General features: G+C 46.2%; 1 protein-coding gene across 1 annotated transcript in view; it reads left to right on the top strand.

Moving 5' to 3' along the window:
- LOC110973602 (TPR repeat-containing protein DDB_G0287407-like) overlaps positions 1-16,908 on the top strand; it is a 37,144-nt gene that overhangs the window by 5,922 nt on the left and 14,314 nt on the right. Inside the window, exons 9-17 of the mRNA XM_022224519.2 lie at positions 249-515; positions 847-914; positions 1,787-1,868; positions 2,616-2,755; positions 2,913-3,024; positions 3,239-3,375; positions 15,142-15,307; positions 15,660-15,755; positions 16,538-16,686. Coding sequence (XP_022080211.2) covers positions 249-515; positions 847-914; positions 1,787-1,868; positions 2,616-2,755; positions 2,913-3,024; positions 3,239-3,375; positions 15,142-15,307; positions 15,660-15,755; positions 16,538-16,686 — 1,217 coding nt within the window. The remainder of the gene's footprint in view (positions 1-248; positions 516-846; positions 915-1,786; positions 1,869-2,615; positions 2,756-2,912; positions 3,025-3,238; positions 3,376-15,141; positions 15,308-15,659; positions 15,756-16,537; positions 16,687-16,908) is intronic.

Below are 16,908 nucleotides of genomic sequence, written 5' to 3'. Positions count from 1 at the left end.
ATACTCCTCTGCCCAACTGTTCTGTGTTTTCTTTTTGTTATGTAGCCTAAGTAGATTAACACCTTGTAGTTGCATCAATCAGAGCATGCTTCCCTTTCAAAGAGTTTGTACTGATGCTTGTAAAAGTTTTGTTTAAATAAACCCTCAGAGTGGAGCTACATGTTTGTGCACATGTAGATGACTACCATTTTTGTTGGTATCAGTCTTATCAGTATCCATCAAAGCCTGGATCATTTCGATATTTTCAGACGCTTTACTGGCTGCCCAAGTTGCTGCCTGATGCTGCTCACCTCATCCTGTCCACTGTCTCTTCGGACACTGCCAACATCCAGGAGCTGGTCGAGCAGAGAGGGTTCAACCAGCTGGAGATGGTTCCGCTGAGTGAAGATCTTCAGTCAGAGATCACCAAGGCAATGTTGATTGTGAGAGGCAAGGAGCTGTCATCCAAGCAGCATGAGCGGGTCATCAGCTGCAAGCTGACAGAGAACCCACTCTATCTCATGATTCTGCTGAAGGTGAATCAGTGATCGCATCTGCTGTATCTCCTGCACAGTAGAGGATTTGGGGGGATTCAGGAAGGTTCCTTATAAGATTTCCTGAGGACGTCAGATGAACCTGCCTTTTGCTGTAACAGTCACAGACAGTCAAAAAGTCCTTCCACTTGAATTGCCACAGTACACACACAAATAGGGGTCCTTTGACTGATTTTGACTGACAGGACAATTTTTCGAGAATGCATCTTTGATATTTAGTCCTTATACTTGACATACTGATTATCAGTTTCAGTTTTAAAATGGAGGTAGCTACACAGTTCTTTACCTCAATGACACCTTTTATCATTCTCAGGAGCTGTGCAGTTTTGGCAGTTTCTTTGAGCTTGATGACTATATTGACTCTCTCCTTGCTGCCAAGAGGTAGGTGAATTCTTCAAAGCCTAATCCAGCCAATCATGATGAAAATAACGCAGAACATTTATGATGGAGTGAATTCATTTTAAACGTTCGTGGTGCAGTGAAACACATTCAACAAGTACACTGCAACTGTGCTGGGAGAAGCGAGTATGGAAAAAATTGTGGTTTTGAGCCAACTTGCAGTTGAAAACCCTCTGTGAAGATTCTGTGCCATAACTGAAGCACTGACAAGTGTACAGACCTGCTGTTGGCCTTAAGGAAAACTGTAACAGTTAAAAGCTAATTCCAGAAATATGGTGCAAAACCAAACACATCTTGCCATAAATAAATGAAAAACTCATAGTTGACAAAGCAATTTGTAGGTCCCTTAAGCATGAAATTGGATTGCATGTCCAGTCAGTCAGACTTCCAGAAACAGGCTCAAAACCCACCTCTTCCTCCAAAATTCCTCATTCTACATCTTCCTTTATTCTGCTCCTAATGTTTGTCCGTTTCGTGAAGCGTTTTATGTTCAAAGAGCCGTATGTACGTACATACATAATGTAGCTGCATTTCAGCCCTCATAGAGGAAACTTCATGAAAATACAGAGAGCCTCTCTTTTTCCCTTCCCCTGTCCTCCCTGCTTAAAAATTGAGGGGGGTATTTTCTTAGAAGCACATTGTTGGGGAGTGTGCCTAATGAAATAAAAGTTATACATCGGCATGCACCGCGATAAACCTGCATATACCGTATCTGGGGTAGCATTTGTAATAAATCTATACAGCATGTCGTGCATAGCCCCATTTTGCCTTTTTCCGTTTGTGTTCGCACAAATATGCCAGTCCATGCTTTATGTTAATGCAAACTCATCTTCTTCCCTGCATGCTTATCGTAGCGTCAAAGATCTGTTTGTTAAGTTTTTGAAACGGCTGGAGAAGGATTATAATGCTGCGGAGAAGCAAGACCTTGTGAAGGAGGTGTGCAATTTCACTTTGGACATGTTTTTTTTTTAAATACTTTTCAAAATGGCTTCATCTTTTCTTGATTCCTTTTCTGAAGAAAACAAACTTGTAAAAATTTAATGATATTAATTTGGCTTTGCATCTAGAAATGTTAACTTTATGCTTGATTTTGCCCTTAAACCAACATATATACTAACACTATATTATCAGTGTGATGCGAGAGTTGCAATAATAAAAATTTAGATCACACGGAGGATAGTGTGATAATTTGTATCTAATCATACAAATTCCATCAGTTAGTCAGCTCCAATCTTAAAGTCATGGCTGTGGCAAGGAATAACATGCCTATGACAGCTTCAGGCATATTCCGTACACCTGCCTAAGTGCAAGCCACAACCACAAAGCACTTGAAGATCTGCATGGAGGGTTGGTTTAAAGTCACAAAGTTTATGAAACCACCATAAACATTTATCTTCTTCATGATTCACATAGTTATTTTATAACATTTTCTTCGCAAAACCATACAACTCACAAAGAGATAGGAACACAGTTATGCTGGCACATACTCTGACAGTTCCAATGCATACATAGAAGCATTATCAAATGGCTTTGATAAAGTGTTGGGTTTTAGAAAAAAACAGTTCTGTTTCTGTAAGTTAAAGTTAATTTTAAACAAATGTATTTAAGACATAAAAAACTGTTTTGTTTTTGTTTGCTTGGGTTGAAAACCAATATGTTAACTGATTCATGTTTTCCTATCAGGTGATGTGTTGCCTTCTTGTTGCCAGGCGTGGCTTGTCGGAAGGAGAGATCAAGAGAATTTTGGGAGTGTCTGATCAAGTGTGGTCGACACTGTATTTTGCTATGAACGAATTTGTGATTGAGAGATCGGGTTTGTACGTGTGAGTATTTTTGTGTCAGTATTCAATACTAGCCAACAGTCAAATACCAGTGAGATTAGTCCTCCTGTTGATTTCAGGAAATCCCAGGAATTTTGGGGGGTTTGGTTTTTTGTTTTTTGTTTTTTTTGCATTTCATTTTTTTAATACTTATTTGCAGGTTAGCTTACAGTGAATTAGCTGAGGCAGTGAGACAGCATTTCTGCACTGATTGCGAGCAAGAAAAACGGTTTAGTAGGCTTGTGGCTGACCATTTCTTGGATGCATTTAAGGTACGAAATTCCCCAATTTTGTATTGCACAAGGGTAAATTTTTTACTCTCAGTAAGCAATCAAGGGCACCTTTTTTCCAAGGGTTATTCCAAATTCAGAGAGTTGAAGAACTTCACCAAATCAGTTGTCAAAAATCATCTTAAAAGGGATTTTTCGTTGGTTAAAGAAAAGAATCATCTCTACTCATTCATTTTCTTCCATTTTGAATAAACAGGCCTTGAGCCCACGATACCACATCCAGATACCTGACAGAATCTTGAACGAGTTGCCATGGTTACTGTACAAACTTGGCGCCAACGATCAGCTCCAGCAGTGCCTGCTGAATCTGGCCATGTTCAGAGCTCTCTTCAGGTGATGGTCCGTCTTTTTTTTCATATACCCTTTTGGCAATCCTTGTTCGGCTTAACAGTGAATATGTAGCAGCTTTTTTGAGTGTCCCTCTATCATGCAAGGGTATGTTGGAAGGTATGCCCTGTTTAAGTCCACACAGGATCAACCATAGTGAATACCTTCTCCTTTTTGGTTCCAAATATATAGTGTGCAATTACTGTTCAAGATAGAATAGGTAAATTCCTCCCCCACATTAACTACCCAAACTAGGTTGTTGGAGATGTCAGAGCCATCCTCAAAACCGACATAGATAGCCGCCACGGCTGACCAATAGTTATGAATCGTAGAGACTTGGAGTCCTGACTTGAGTAAGTGCAGCTGGAAATCGGCGACAGCATTCAGAGGAGCATCGGTTGGAGCTAAAACCTGCTCTTTGCACCAGCTAGCGAAATGCCGAATTCTGCTGTCGTAAATTTTGCGGGTGGATAGACGTCTTCCCTGTGCGGCCATGGTTGCAGCGTGGCAAGAAAGTCCCGCCGAGTGGAAGGATCATTCGACAATGTCCAACCACGGACCATTTACCCAGGGATGTGCAACTTAAGCTCAGAGATGGTTCAGTGCGTGTTACGGCCAGCAAAGCAGAAATTAAGTTGGATTATGTAACACTTTCTCTAATAATAAAACATATATTCCCGTCTACCACTTTCTTTTGTAATATTTTAAGTCAGGGTGCACCCTTTCTGAAAATATGCTGCTCAAGATATTTCATCTTATACATTCTGAGAAAAGTGTACCACAAAATTGGGGAATTTTGCCTCATTAAAACTTCGTTTCTCCTTGAAATTGATAAATGAAGATTTAGTCATCAAAAGGAATAGATTTAAGCACCACGTCCTCTTGGCATAACCATGGCTGCACTGTACATGCTGCAACGCGTGTCATGTGGTCGCAAGTTTTTTCGAGAAAGTCGAGAGTGCCTACGGGGGTAATAACAATCTGTAATATGCATGGAACCAAGGTAGCACATCTGTTTGCACTGGGACCCCTTACGGCTGCACATCCCTGGGTAAATGGTCCGTGGTCCAACAGGTTAAGTGTAGATCCCTTGGAGTTGGATGTAGGATGCCGGAGTTTGGCTGGTGAAGGATGTCTGGTCTGTCGGGAAGAACCAGCGGTCGACGAACCAGGAGCCTTGACAGTGTGGGGAACCAGGGCTGGCAAGGCCAGAACAGGGCAACTAGGAGTATCCGACAGTGTTCGTGCTCGATTTTGGAGAGTACCGTTGGGATCAGCGAGATGGGTGGAAAGGCATATCCTAGAATGCCCGACCAGTCGATCTGCAGGGAGTCCGTGGCCCAGGCTTGGGGGTGCGGAGATCTCGTGCAGAAAGTTGGAAGTTGGGTGTTGGTGGGAGAGGTGAAGAGATCGATGTGAGGCATCTCTGGTATCGTGAAGAGGATCTTGACGACCTCTGAATGGAGAGTCCACTGTCAGGAGTATTTTGCCGCGGGAGAGAGCGTTCGCTATCGCGTTGTCGGGGCCAGCAACATGGAATGCTTGCAGGTTTACTGCATGTTCCCTTGTCCACTGCAGGATCTCCCAGGTGAGGACGCACAACTTGGGGGATCGACTGCCGCCCTGGTGATTGATATACGCCACGGCGGTAGAATTGTCCGAGCGAACCAGGACATTCTTTTCTTTGACATACGGTAGAATGAGTTGCAGAGCATGGAATATCGCCTGAAGTCCCAAGATGCTGATATGATTCGCCTGGAAGGCAGGGGGCCAGGTTCCGAGATCTGGTGAGGAGGGAGGGAGGCCCCCAGCTGTGAGATGATGTGTCAGTTGTTATTACTACGGCCGGTTTTGGCTGCAGGAATGGTAGACCGGTATGTCGAACATCATCTGATACGGGAACCACATGGCTAATTGGATCCCGTTTGGATCGGTAACAGGAGAGCAGGTGAAGTTGAAGGGGTCTCATGAGAAGCCTGCACCATGGTATCAGGTCGACCATACTCACCATCAGCTCGAGGAGACGAAGCCACGTGAGGGCAGGAGGAGACTGGGTTGAGTGAAAAAGGGATACACACTGTCGGAGAATGGTGATGCGATCGGCCATCGGGGTGATAATACCCCTGTAGAGATAGAGTTCTGCTCCAAGGTAAGTCGGGGACTGAGATGGAGACAGTTTTGACTTTTCTCGATTGATGATGAAGCCCAGGTGAGAAGAAGGTCGTATGTTAGACGAGTCAGTGCTATTGCCTCCTCTAAGGTACGACTTACGATTAGCCAGTCGTCCAGGTACTGGAAGATCAGAACGTCCAGCTGGCGTAGATGGGCGGCGACAGTCTTTGCAACCTGGTTGAAGACCCTGGGGGTGTCAAAAGACAGAATGGTAGGGCCCGAAATTCGTAGACTTGACTCTTGTACATGAAGCTGAGAAACTTGCGATCGGTCTTGTGGATAGGAATGTGAAGATATGCGTCCTGGAGGTCGATTGTTGAAGCCCAGGACGGGATGGAGCGTATTACTGTCAGTATGGTTTCCATCCTGAATTTCTTGGGCCGGATGTACTTGTTGATTGGCTTTAGATTGATTATTGGTCGGTCCCCTTGGGGATAAGAAAGAAGATGGACAGAAAACTGTCTGTCACGCAGTCGGGATAGACGTAACTGACAGCATGTTTCTGGAGCAGGGAGTGAAGTTTGGCCTCCAGGGCCAGGTGTTTGTATCTCTTGCGTGGCACTGGGGTCGAACGTAACATTGCCTCGGACAGAGGGGTTCTTGTGAACTTGAGGGAGTAGCCATGAGCGATAGTTGCCAGGACCCATTCGTCCGAGGTGATCTCTCACCAGAACCCTGTGAACTTTTGTAGACGGCCACTAACGGGTTCGAGATCAGCAGTCGTGAAACGTGGAATGGCGCAGTCATCAGCGATGACCCGTGAAGAAATGGGGAGCATGCAACGAAGATCCTCGGCTCGACCGTGGCCGGCTGGGCTTGGTCAAAGCGCAGGTTGAGGCTCGACACTGGGTTGGTTGCGGGAGCGGAGGACGAAAAGAGTGTGTCCTGGGTGGCAGTGGCTTCGAATTCTGAAACTGACGCGGCTGAGTTTGCCGCAAAGCTGGAGTCATTGGTTCCCGGAAGAATAGCTTCTTGGTGGTGTTGATACGCTTGGCTTCAGCCTCGAGAGATTCCAAAAACTTGCCAGCGAAGAGATCTTTGCCAGAAAGTGGAAGATCTTGAAGTCTAGATTTTACGCCTTCATGAAAAATATGCATCACCTCTAAGGCATTGGCTCTGCAGGTGGGTAGAGGAAGCCAGGCAGGAAATCCAGGTGAACTGCTCGAAGGTGAGGGCCAGGCACTCATCAAGGCCCCGAAGCGCCAGGGCCACTAGCGAGTTCTCGTCGCAGGCACATGCAAGGTATTCCGAGAGGTGAAGGAGGAAGGCCGAACAGTGTAGATCGAGACGAGAAGCCTTGTCAAGTTTAACCAGGGCTGTCTCGAGGCGAGATTTGTCACCATCGTGGAAGATCGACTTCAGGGGAGGTTTGCCCAAGTCACCGGTGATTTTGTCCCTAGCTGCGTCAGGAATCTCCAGTACTGATAGGATGTTATCATGGTCCTCGGTCGGGAAGTGATAGTAAGCCAGGGCCTTAGGATGATAAGGGTGTCAGCGTGCTGCCTTGCTGATTGAATCGAAAATCTCGATGCATGAACGGTCAAGCGGGATCTCTGGGGAAGTTGGACCCAAGGATTCCAGTATGGTTGCGTGGCATTTGAAGGAGGCGTGACCGGTGTTCCTTTCAGGGGGAGAGGGAGCCAAAAGGCCGAGGACCTGGATCATATCACGTTGAAGGAGACAAAGCCAGCCCTCAGAGGGGGTGAGGTCGCTCACCGAGTCGGTGTCGTCTTCTCCTGACGATAGTGTCTGCTGCTCGGAGTTAGGTGCAGTCATGCCAGGGTCAGACCTGTGGGTGCTCTCGTACATGACAGAATGTTCCGGGAGGGAAATGCCAACTTGACTCAAGCTTCGATGAGTTCCGCGCTCCGAGTAGTCGTCAGTGACTGCAGAGTGGGTTGAGGCTCCAGGAGCCGTGAGCGACAAGTCCGGGTCCTGAGCGGCGAAAGCCGGTCCGGGTTTGTCGCTCAGGCAGCAAACTAGGGAGGACAGAGATTCATTGATAGACTGGAACGCTACCATCCATGGTTCAGGGGAGCGTTCACCTTGTTTAGAATGACGTTTCTTCTTGGCCTTCGAGGCAACAGATGAAGGAGTAGAAGAACGCTTGCCCTCTGGTCTGGAATGTGGGGGTGAATCAGCAGCCGACACAGTGGGTAAGGTCGGAGGTTGATCCCCTGGGGGGCAGGCGGGAGCTTGGCTGGTATGGACACAGTCTCTTCTGCCCTCACTGTGATGAGCATACACAGATATGCAGAGGCCTAAACATCTTTCCAAGTGGGCGCCTTGACTGGAGCCGTTTAATGGAAAACGATATAAAAGGATCGTGCTCCAACAAGGGCTTGGAAATAAAGTTGAAAAGTTGTAAAATGTACAATCAAGGTAACGTGGATGACATGGAGCGGCAAAGAGAAAACTAATGGTAGAGGGGGCTAGACTAAATTACTGTGGTTAAGCAGCCCAAAGTGGAGCTAGGGCAGAACACTCCCCACCTGGCATCTGTAAGATGGCAAATCTAAAGAACATGCTAATAATAACAAACAGCATGAAATACAAAATGAGAATGTAACATGTTCAGTCTGAGTATTGGTAACTAGAGTCTCTAGCAAGAAGAAGAATGACTTCAGTCACAAGTCTCAGGAACAGTCTCTGTTCTCCATCATGGATGATCTTTACTTCGATCTTCCTGACTCTTTGGTCCTCACTAGGAAAGGTCTTGGTGATCAACCCCATTGGCCATTCATTCCTCTTGGCTTGGGGGTCTTTCATGAGGACGACATCTCCCTGTTGCAAGTTAAGTTTTTCAGTTTTCCACTTGCGGCGCTCTTGCAGATTCATGATGTACTCACGCTTCCACCTCTCCCAGAACATGTACACTCTGTACACATGGCCATTGACATCTAAAGAGATCCTTGTCATCAAAATTCACCAGGGGGGACTGGGGGCGTACCGACCTTCTGCGTGAGGAGTGTTACAGGGGTAAGAATGAATGGGAGCTTGGGATCTGTAGAAAATGGAGAGAGTGGTCTTGCGTTAATGATGGCAGTCACCTGTGCCATAAGTGTGGTCAGCACTTGAGTCATGAGTCAGCATGACGGGTCCCAGCTGAAGCGACATGGCGTCAAGAATGCGGCAAGCAGTACCAATCATTCTTTCTTAACTACCGGCCATGTGCGAGGTGTTGGGAGGGTTGAACTTTCGGTCGCACCTATTGTCTGCAAGCAGGTGCTCAATTTGCTCATCTGACATCCTGATGAACTGATACCGAGCTCTTTGCAGGCACCTGTGAAATTAGTCCCACAGTCGGACCTGAGCAGCTTTGAGGGTTCTCTCAAGGCAAAGAAGCGTCTGAGTGCATTCAAAAAGCTGGATGTGTCAATTGCCTTGATCACCTCGATATGTACACCTCGAGTGGCCATGCATGAAAAGATGACAGCCCAACGTTTGCTGTTTGATTGACCTCCTCTTGTTCTACGGGTTGTGATGTACCATGGGCCAAAGACATCTAGGCCTATATAGGTGAAAGGGGGGTAGGCACTCAGGGGATCTGGGGTAATTCTGCCATGATCTGCTCCTGTTGTTTACCTCATAGTCTGCGACAGGTGACACAGTTATAGATCAAACTGCTGATAACTCGCTTGCCACCAAGGACCCAGAACCCTGCTGCTCTCGCGGCACCTTCAGTCAAGTGTCTGCCCTGATGCCAAACCTTTTCATGGAAGTGTCTGATGAGGAGTGTGCTGACGTGGCACTTCCCTGGGATTACAACTGGATGTACCTCGACATTGGAAACTTGGCTTTTCCCAGTCTACCTCCAACTCGCAGTAGATCATCCTTGTCAATAAAGGGATGGAGCTTAATGAGCGGGCTGGATTTGGAAATTGGTTGACTGCTCTTGAGACTTCTGATCTCATCTGGATAGACCTCGTGCTGAACTGAATGGAGAATCGTCACTTTTGCCCGATGTAGCTGTTCTGGCTTTTGGTGTTGCTGACATCCATGCCATCTACGATATGAGCTGCCAATGTCCGTCCGGGAAAAGGAGTCTGCAATGTGGGAAAGCTTGGAGATGGCATTCTGAAGACCCTTCCAAGTGGAGAAACGTTTGAAGCGTTCACTTCCCAGGCCTGCTTCGGACACAGCAGTAGCACAGCTTTGCATAGTTTTCTAGGGTCTAACTTCTTTATCGTGTTCTGGAGCAATCAAGTCAAAGCACTCTTCACTTTGCTGACCGTACCTAGCATCGTAGAATAATTTGGGTCCGGCGAGCCATGATGAAGATGACAGTTGAGCTGCTGGTAATGCTCTGGTAGCGTAGTCAGCAGGGTTATGTTCAGTGGGCACATAGTGCCACTGACTAGCTTGGGATGAACGTCTGATTTGCTGCACCCGATTATGGACGTACACATAGAATCTTCTGGTCTCATTGTGAACATAACCGAGCACAACTTTGCTGTGGGTGAAGAATTTGACCTCGTCAAAGATATGCGTCCAATTCTCCCTGGATTGCTTCTGCAACTTCTACTGCCAAGACAGCTGCCCCAAGTTCTAGGCGCGGAATCGTGGACTCTGGTATTGGGGCCAAATTAGCTTTGCAGCAGACAAGTCCTACTTGGCAATGTCCATCAGCATCAGTGGTCCTTAAGTACGAGACAACACCAATCGCTTTGGTAGATGCATCACAGAAGACACACAACTCCAGCTTCTGGGTTTGAGAGAGTGGAAGGATAGTACACATCCTTGGGATCTTAAACTGCTGGAGGTCCCTGAGGGCGTCCTTCCATTTCATCCATTCCCCATACTTCTCTTCGGGGAGAGGCGTGTCCCAGTCATGAGAGTCAAGGTTGAGTTTTCTGAGAATGGAATGGCCCTGGATGCTCACCAGTGCAGCAAATCCAAGGAGGTCGAAGAGGCTGTTGATGGTTGACAACACCCAACGTCTAGTGAAGGGCTTGTCACTGACTGCCACTTGGAATGTGAAAGCATCCGCAGACAAGTCCCACTGGAGGCCTAAGCTTCTCTGCACTGGAGGGGGGCCCTGGTCAAGGTTCTGGAGTTCTTTGGTGAGGTCATCACTGGGCAAGGCTTTCATGACATCTGAACTGTTTGATGCGATTTTGTGGAGACGGAGATTTGAATGGGCTAACATGGTTTGTGTCCTCTTCAGGACTTCAACAGCCTCATCAACACTGGGGAACGATTTCAGTCTATCATCCACATAGAAATGACAATCGAAACACAGTCTTGCATCACTTCCGTACTCATCTCCCTCAGCAGCAGTTCTCTCGAGTCCATAGATTGCTACAGCTGGTGATGGACAGTTGCCAAATACATTGACTCTCTTGCAAAACTCAAGGACTTCTCCATCCAAGTCAAGGTCTTTAAACCAAAGGAGTCATTAGTCACGTAGGGTGTCCTTGACAAGAAAGCTATGGAACATCATCTGAATATCAGCAATGACCACAACTGGTTCGGCGCTGAACCAAATGAGGACACCTAGGAGAGTATTGTTGGGATCTTGAGCAGTACGTCATTTAGGGAAACTTTGTTGTGTTGAGAACTGGAGTCGAACACAATCCTGATTTGCCCTCGCTTTTTTGGATGGTAAATGCCGAAGCTTGGGAGATACTAGCATTCTTGGTCCGGCTGGAGTGGAGGAGCTCATTCAACATGATCATTGCTAAAAATCTTCTTCATGAAATCTATGTAGTGGTCTCTCATCTCAGGTTTCTTGAGCAGTGTACGACGAAGAGACATGAGTCGGTTAAGGCGACTTGTCTGTTGTTTGGAAGACACTGTCGGTGGGGCCGGAATGGAAGTGGGGCTACCCAACTGTTGGCTTCATCCTTGAAAAACGCCTTATTCATGATGGACAGGAAAAGCTCATCTTCAACTGATGCTGCCATTTTATAGTCATCGGGAGATTCTCTGAAGATGTCAAATCTGTGCTAGCCAGCTACCTCTCAGAAACATGCTTCAAGGTCTCAGCAGTCAATGTTTCTCTGACATGAATCTTGTTTCGACATGGTGTCAGGCAGGTAGGGCGGCCATTGTCCAGTATGCTAGTCTTGTAGGCATGGACTTCGGGCTCGTGTGCTCCTCCAAGACACACATCTCCAATTACTACCCAGCCCATGTCTAAGCATTGGGCGAACGGTGCATTCGGTGGTTCATTGCACTGGCTGCGAACCTTGTGTGCTTGAATGACATCTCTGCCTAGCATCAAGAGAATTTCAGCTGAAGGATCTAGAGGCGAGATCTCATGGGCAGGTGAGGGTGATGGCTTGCAGCTTCAGGTGTTGGGAGTTTGTCCCGGTTGTTAGGGATGGCATCACACTCAATGAGCGGTGGCAATGGGATGTTGACTTCACCATGTAGTGACTGTAGGGTTAAGCCACAGGCTCTCCTTCCATAAGTATTTGTTGTCCCAGAGCATGTGCGGAGCAAGTACGGGGATGAGTTCCCATTTATGTCGAACATGTCAAAGAAAGAGGATCTTGCAAGGGAGTGGTTGCTCTGGTCATCAAGCATCACATACACTTTCTTCATTTTGTTAGGCTGCGCCTCTGGATACACACTGGCTAGGCATATCTTGGCACATGATTTCCCTCACACACCTTCCCCAGAGACCGCAGTACAACTGGAGGTGGTTAGGGGAGGTTCTGGTTGAGCTTTCTCCCCTCTGTGGTTCTCTGCACTGTGCCCGAGATCCTTTTGTGCCCATGGGGGTGGGCCATCATGAAGGGCTGACACATAACGGTTGCTGTCACACTCTGTGCAATGAACAGCAGCCTTACACTCTTTGGCCTGATGAGCAGTAGACGCACAGCAGCGAAAACAGATGGCATGTTCTTTCAGGTAGGACTTTCTTTCCTCTAGTGGCTTTCCTCTGAACCCACGACACTTTCTGAGTGAGTGAAGTTTCTTGTGGATAGGGCACTGCCTTTCAGGTCCTGTTGAAGAAGGAAAAGGGGGAAGGGAATGCTATGTTGTTCCTTATACAATGAGCCCTTTGTCACCCACTTCTCTTGAAGGAAGTGAAGTTTCTGCACGATCAGATTTGTCCCCCTGCCAGTGTCCAGGAAGCTGAGCCCAGGTAATTTTACCTTCAAGTTTTGCTGCCATGACTTCGGGAAGAAGATCTGCCAGCTCCTGTAGTTTTGTGTACTCTTTGTTTCCTATCTTAGGAAAGTTCTCCAAACGTGAGAAGAGAGATGCTTCGATGGCCTCTGGAGACCCGTACTTCTTGTCGAGCTGTTGCCAGACTAAGTTCAAGCCAGCCAATGGGTTGTTAATGCGTACAGCTCTGATCCTAGCGGCATGCCATAGGGACTTCCTGCCAAGCCATCTAGTGAGTAGGTCCAGCTCCTCACTAGGTGTCAGGTTCGAGCCTTGTGTCACATTGTGAAAACTGGCTTTCCATGCCCGGTAATTCTCTTTCCGGTTGTCAAAAACCTTGAATCCAGCTGTGAGCAGATCTAGGCGAGTGAGGTGGGCCGTGAGGTCTGAAATATCTGAACGACTGGGTAGAGGTGCATTAGACTGGCCCCTGTTGTCAGCATGACAATGTTGAACCACATCCGACAGGTAGGAGGCGCGTGGAAAAGTCATTGCAGCAGTTTCTTGAGGGGCTTGGGGGTAGAAGTTCAGAAAATTCTGTGGAGGATGAGGCAGAGGAGCTTGAGGCTCGATGGTATAGTTTTCTGGATGTGACTGTCCAGTTACAACGTGGTGGTTCTTGGAGTTGGGTTGCTCAACAGGGTGTTCTTGATGACGCTCAAAATGTGAATCAGTGTACTCTTCTGTGCGTCGTGCAGGTTCGTCCAAAAGTGCAAGGGAGATGCTGACAACACTTACTCTATCCTTGATGGCTTCAGCCTCAGCAGCTGCCTCTAGCGTCTTAGCAGCAAGTAATGCAGACTCCGCTTCACCTTCTTCTTGCAAGGCAGTCAACATGGCGTCCAGACGTGCACGCTCCACTTTCATCGCATTCTGATGTTTGGTGTAGTCAGCTCTCATACGGCCTCTGCTTTAGCACATGCCTCTGCTGCAGCCAAGCTGATGTGAGACCTCGTAGATCGTTGCGAAGATTGGGATGACGCTCCACATTCTGAATGCACCTCCAGGTTCTGCAAGTCCCCGGATCCTTGGGCAGACATGGTTGTTAAGTAAAGCATCAGTCATTGAGTGAAGCTCTTGAAGTGTAGATCCTTTTACTCTTCTGCCCTCACTGTGATGCGCATACACAGATATGCAGAGGTCTAAACATCTTTCCAAGTGGGCGCCTTGACTGGAGCCGTTTAATGGAAAACGATGTAAAAAGATTGTGCTCCAACAAGGGCCTGAAAATAAAGGTGGAAAGTTGTAAAATATACAATCAAGGTAACGTGGATGACATGGAGCAGCAAAGAGAAAACTAATGGTAGAGGGCGCTAGACTAAATTACTGTGGTTGAGCAGCCCGAGAGTGGAGCTGGGGCAGAACACGGTCTTCCTAGGGCAAGGGGCCAGCCGAGGAAGGTCCCGGTGTGGTGGTCTCAGCTGTCTCCTGGTCTCAGCAGTCCCCATTACCAAATACAGTAAAATCAGTCGGCTCCTGTGCACGACTGCACAGCAGGAGGCACATTCCGTTAGGTACCCCCTCACTCACAGCTAAGGCCTATTTCCCCGTCAGAGCCACATATACGGGTGAAGCACCCATGCGGCTAGGCCTTGTCCCCATCCTACCGCTTATCAAGAATCACCCACTCAAGCAGTTAGGCCATAATCCACCACGGCTGCTTAACAAAGGGAACGCCTGCTCAAGTGGGTTACAGGGAAGAACCACTAAAAATTATAATCCGCCCTCTCATGCAGCTAGGATTGTGTGGGCCACTATCAATGTGTGAATGCGTCCACTCAAGCAACCCAGCCTATGGGGAGTGTCGCGTTGACCGTTCCTCCTAACACAGATGGTAAACACCTGCAGAACGCGCACAAAAACAAAAAGAAAGAAAAGGGCACCAAAAAACAGAAAATGACACTCTTGCCAACAAGAATGGAATCACACAAGGTAAAGGTTTATTCAGAAATGATGGATGGATGATTAAAGTCAACACACAACCGTGTAGCAAAAATGGAACTCAAAAAACTCGAAGATGTCTGAAAGACACGTCCGTTGCGATACGGTGCTGAGAAAAGAAGGACAAACACGGCGCGACCGTAGTGCATAGTGGGAGATTATAGGGCATCTTGGATGATAAAGTCTTTTCAGCGAATAGCCATTCGCCCATGGGAAATTTACAAACGTACTGACTGTTTGGATAGGTAGAGCGCCGTAGACTTTAGATTTTAATTGATTACTCATCTGAGTTAAAAGTCTAACAGTTTATTTTCCAATTTCTTCAGCTGACTGAGAGATTTATGCCTTCTTTCTGAACTGTTGTATGCTTACCTCATGGTTCAAGCCAGATGATTTGATGTTGATATGCAATTTTACTGGGGTAGAATTTCCATTTAAAATCTTCTGCAAATGGATTTTAACAATCCATCCAACCTTGGACTACTTTGCATGTGGTTTTTTCCCTTTGTCACCAAGAAATGCCGATTGTGTTTATTGCAGAGACCAGCACAAGTATGACTTGGTAGATTACTGGAACAGCACAGGTGCATCGGGGCTCGAGATCCAGCAGATGTACATGAAAGCCCTTGATGAACAGGTAGCACTGCTGTATACAGATAGTACCAAGGAAACCGGTAACCCACCTGAGCCTTCCCCTGGCAGACAGGTTTGATTTCCATCTGGTTTCAATTTCACAACTGGGTTTTGAAAGGATTTATTTTTACTGAAGTTTTCTGATCCTCCAGCTTTTTTTGTTATCATGTTTGAAAGATGGCATATTTTTATACCATCTGCATGCAGCAGATGAACAAAGGAGGCATTTTTGGAAGGGGGATTTAGAAAAAACCCAATCATTAAAACTTTTGAATTTTTTGTATACTTTTTACTGAAAAACAGATTGAAAGGATGGGAACATATGGGGTCTAGGAGGGACAAAACGTGATTTTGGTGGCTAACATTAGCAATGAATGCACTATTGTGACCAGCAGCTTTCCTTGTTCTTTTGTGACTTGAAGTAGCTGGTCTCTTTGGTGGGCAACATCAGTGATTTCCTGGAGGAGTCAGGGTATCGGACCATCCTAGAGCCACTGCTGCAACGGGCCATTAGGATGCTTGTGAGTTTGAGGGTTCTTTCCAAAATTGATAGTTCACAAATTCTGCAAAATTTGCGTACTGCAGAGTACGCTGGTTAAATTTAAGACCTAGTTACAGGTCAGGATCCAAGCCTAATCTAGATGGCTTAGCAACGCATCTATGTTATGCTTGTTTTGCATACCATCTGTGGAGTTCACAAGATACATAGAGAACGCATTCAAGAACTGTGCATGTGGAAACCTGCTCTTCAGCAGCACTTTTTACTGCTGTTATAAAGCAACCAAAACACTTGCAGATCTCCTCAACGTTATTCTATATATTTCCGTTGGTAAAAGTTCAATTTTTCTGTGAGAATTTGACAACTGTCAACCTGTCAACAGTTGGCGGCAAGTTCCTAATTAATAATTAAAAACTGCAGGCAAGCTTTAATATTTTTTCATTGTTGGAAATTTATCCATGTGATAGTTCTGACCATACAGAACCTTTTTTCCTATTTTATTTTGTATGTGTTTGTTTACTGAACATAATATCTATTGGGATGGAGTTTACCATCATGGAGTACGTTAGCCTGTTAAGCAAATTATTACAGTGTATTTCTTAAAGTTGAAAATGTTACTGAACATACATCTGTATAATTTTTATGTATAATTTGGATGAGGAACTGTTAAGTGTTGTCGGGTTTTTATTCCTTGAGAAGACGTTAAGAATTTAAAAGAAGTGTGTAGAAAATGCAGTGTTGCTGTGAGAGTGACATTTTCAGTATGAACTTCGTACATCAGTTTTGTTCCTGCCATAATTTCAGCCTTTACAAGATGATATACTGAGCGCCAGCCCTGACGATATCTCAAAGTATTTGTTTTGCCATAACCATCTGGCTCGCTTCTACGCTGACGTTGATAGATTTGAGGATGCCCTGGCTATTCATGAAAGACTGCTTGCTCTCAAAGAAAAGTAAGTCAAACAGTTATCAGTTCCATGCAGTAGCAAAATTACAGTTGAAACACAAACATAAGAATATCTGTATGGAAAATGATTTCAACCCATGCAGGTATTCGCTAGGCAGCCTGCTAATCACTACATATCACAACTCAGCTGAAAACACAACACAAAAGTTATGCCATGTTCTGGATAAGCACCAACCGGTGACATTATGTGCAGTGACACAGAATACGT

The sequence above is a fragment of the Acanthaster planci genome, linkage group LG07 (genome assembly GCF_054643075.1).
Source record: "Acanthaster planci isolate LZ-2023a linkage group LG07, COTS_SCS, whole genome shotgun sequence".
Lineage (NCBI taxonomy): Eukaryota > Metazoa > Echinodermata > Asteroidea > Valvatida > Acanthasteridae > Acanthaster > Acanthaster planci.
The sequence above is the reverse complement of the archived record's forward strand: the minus strand, read 5'-3'. Positions and strand labels throughout refer to the sequence as shown.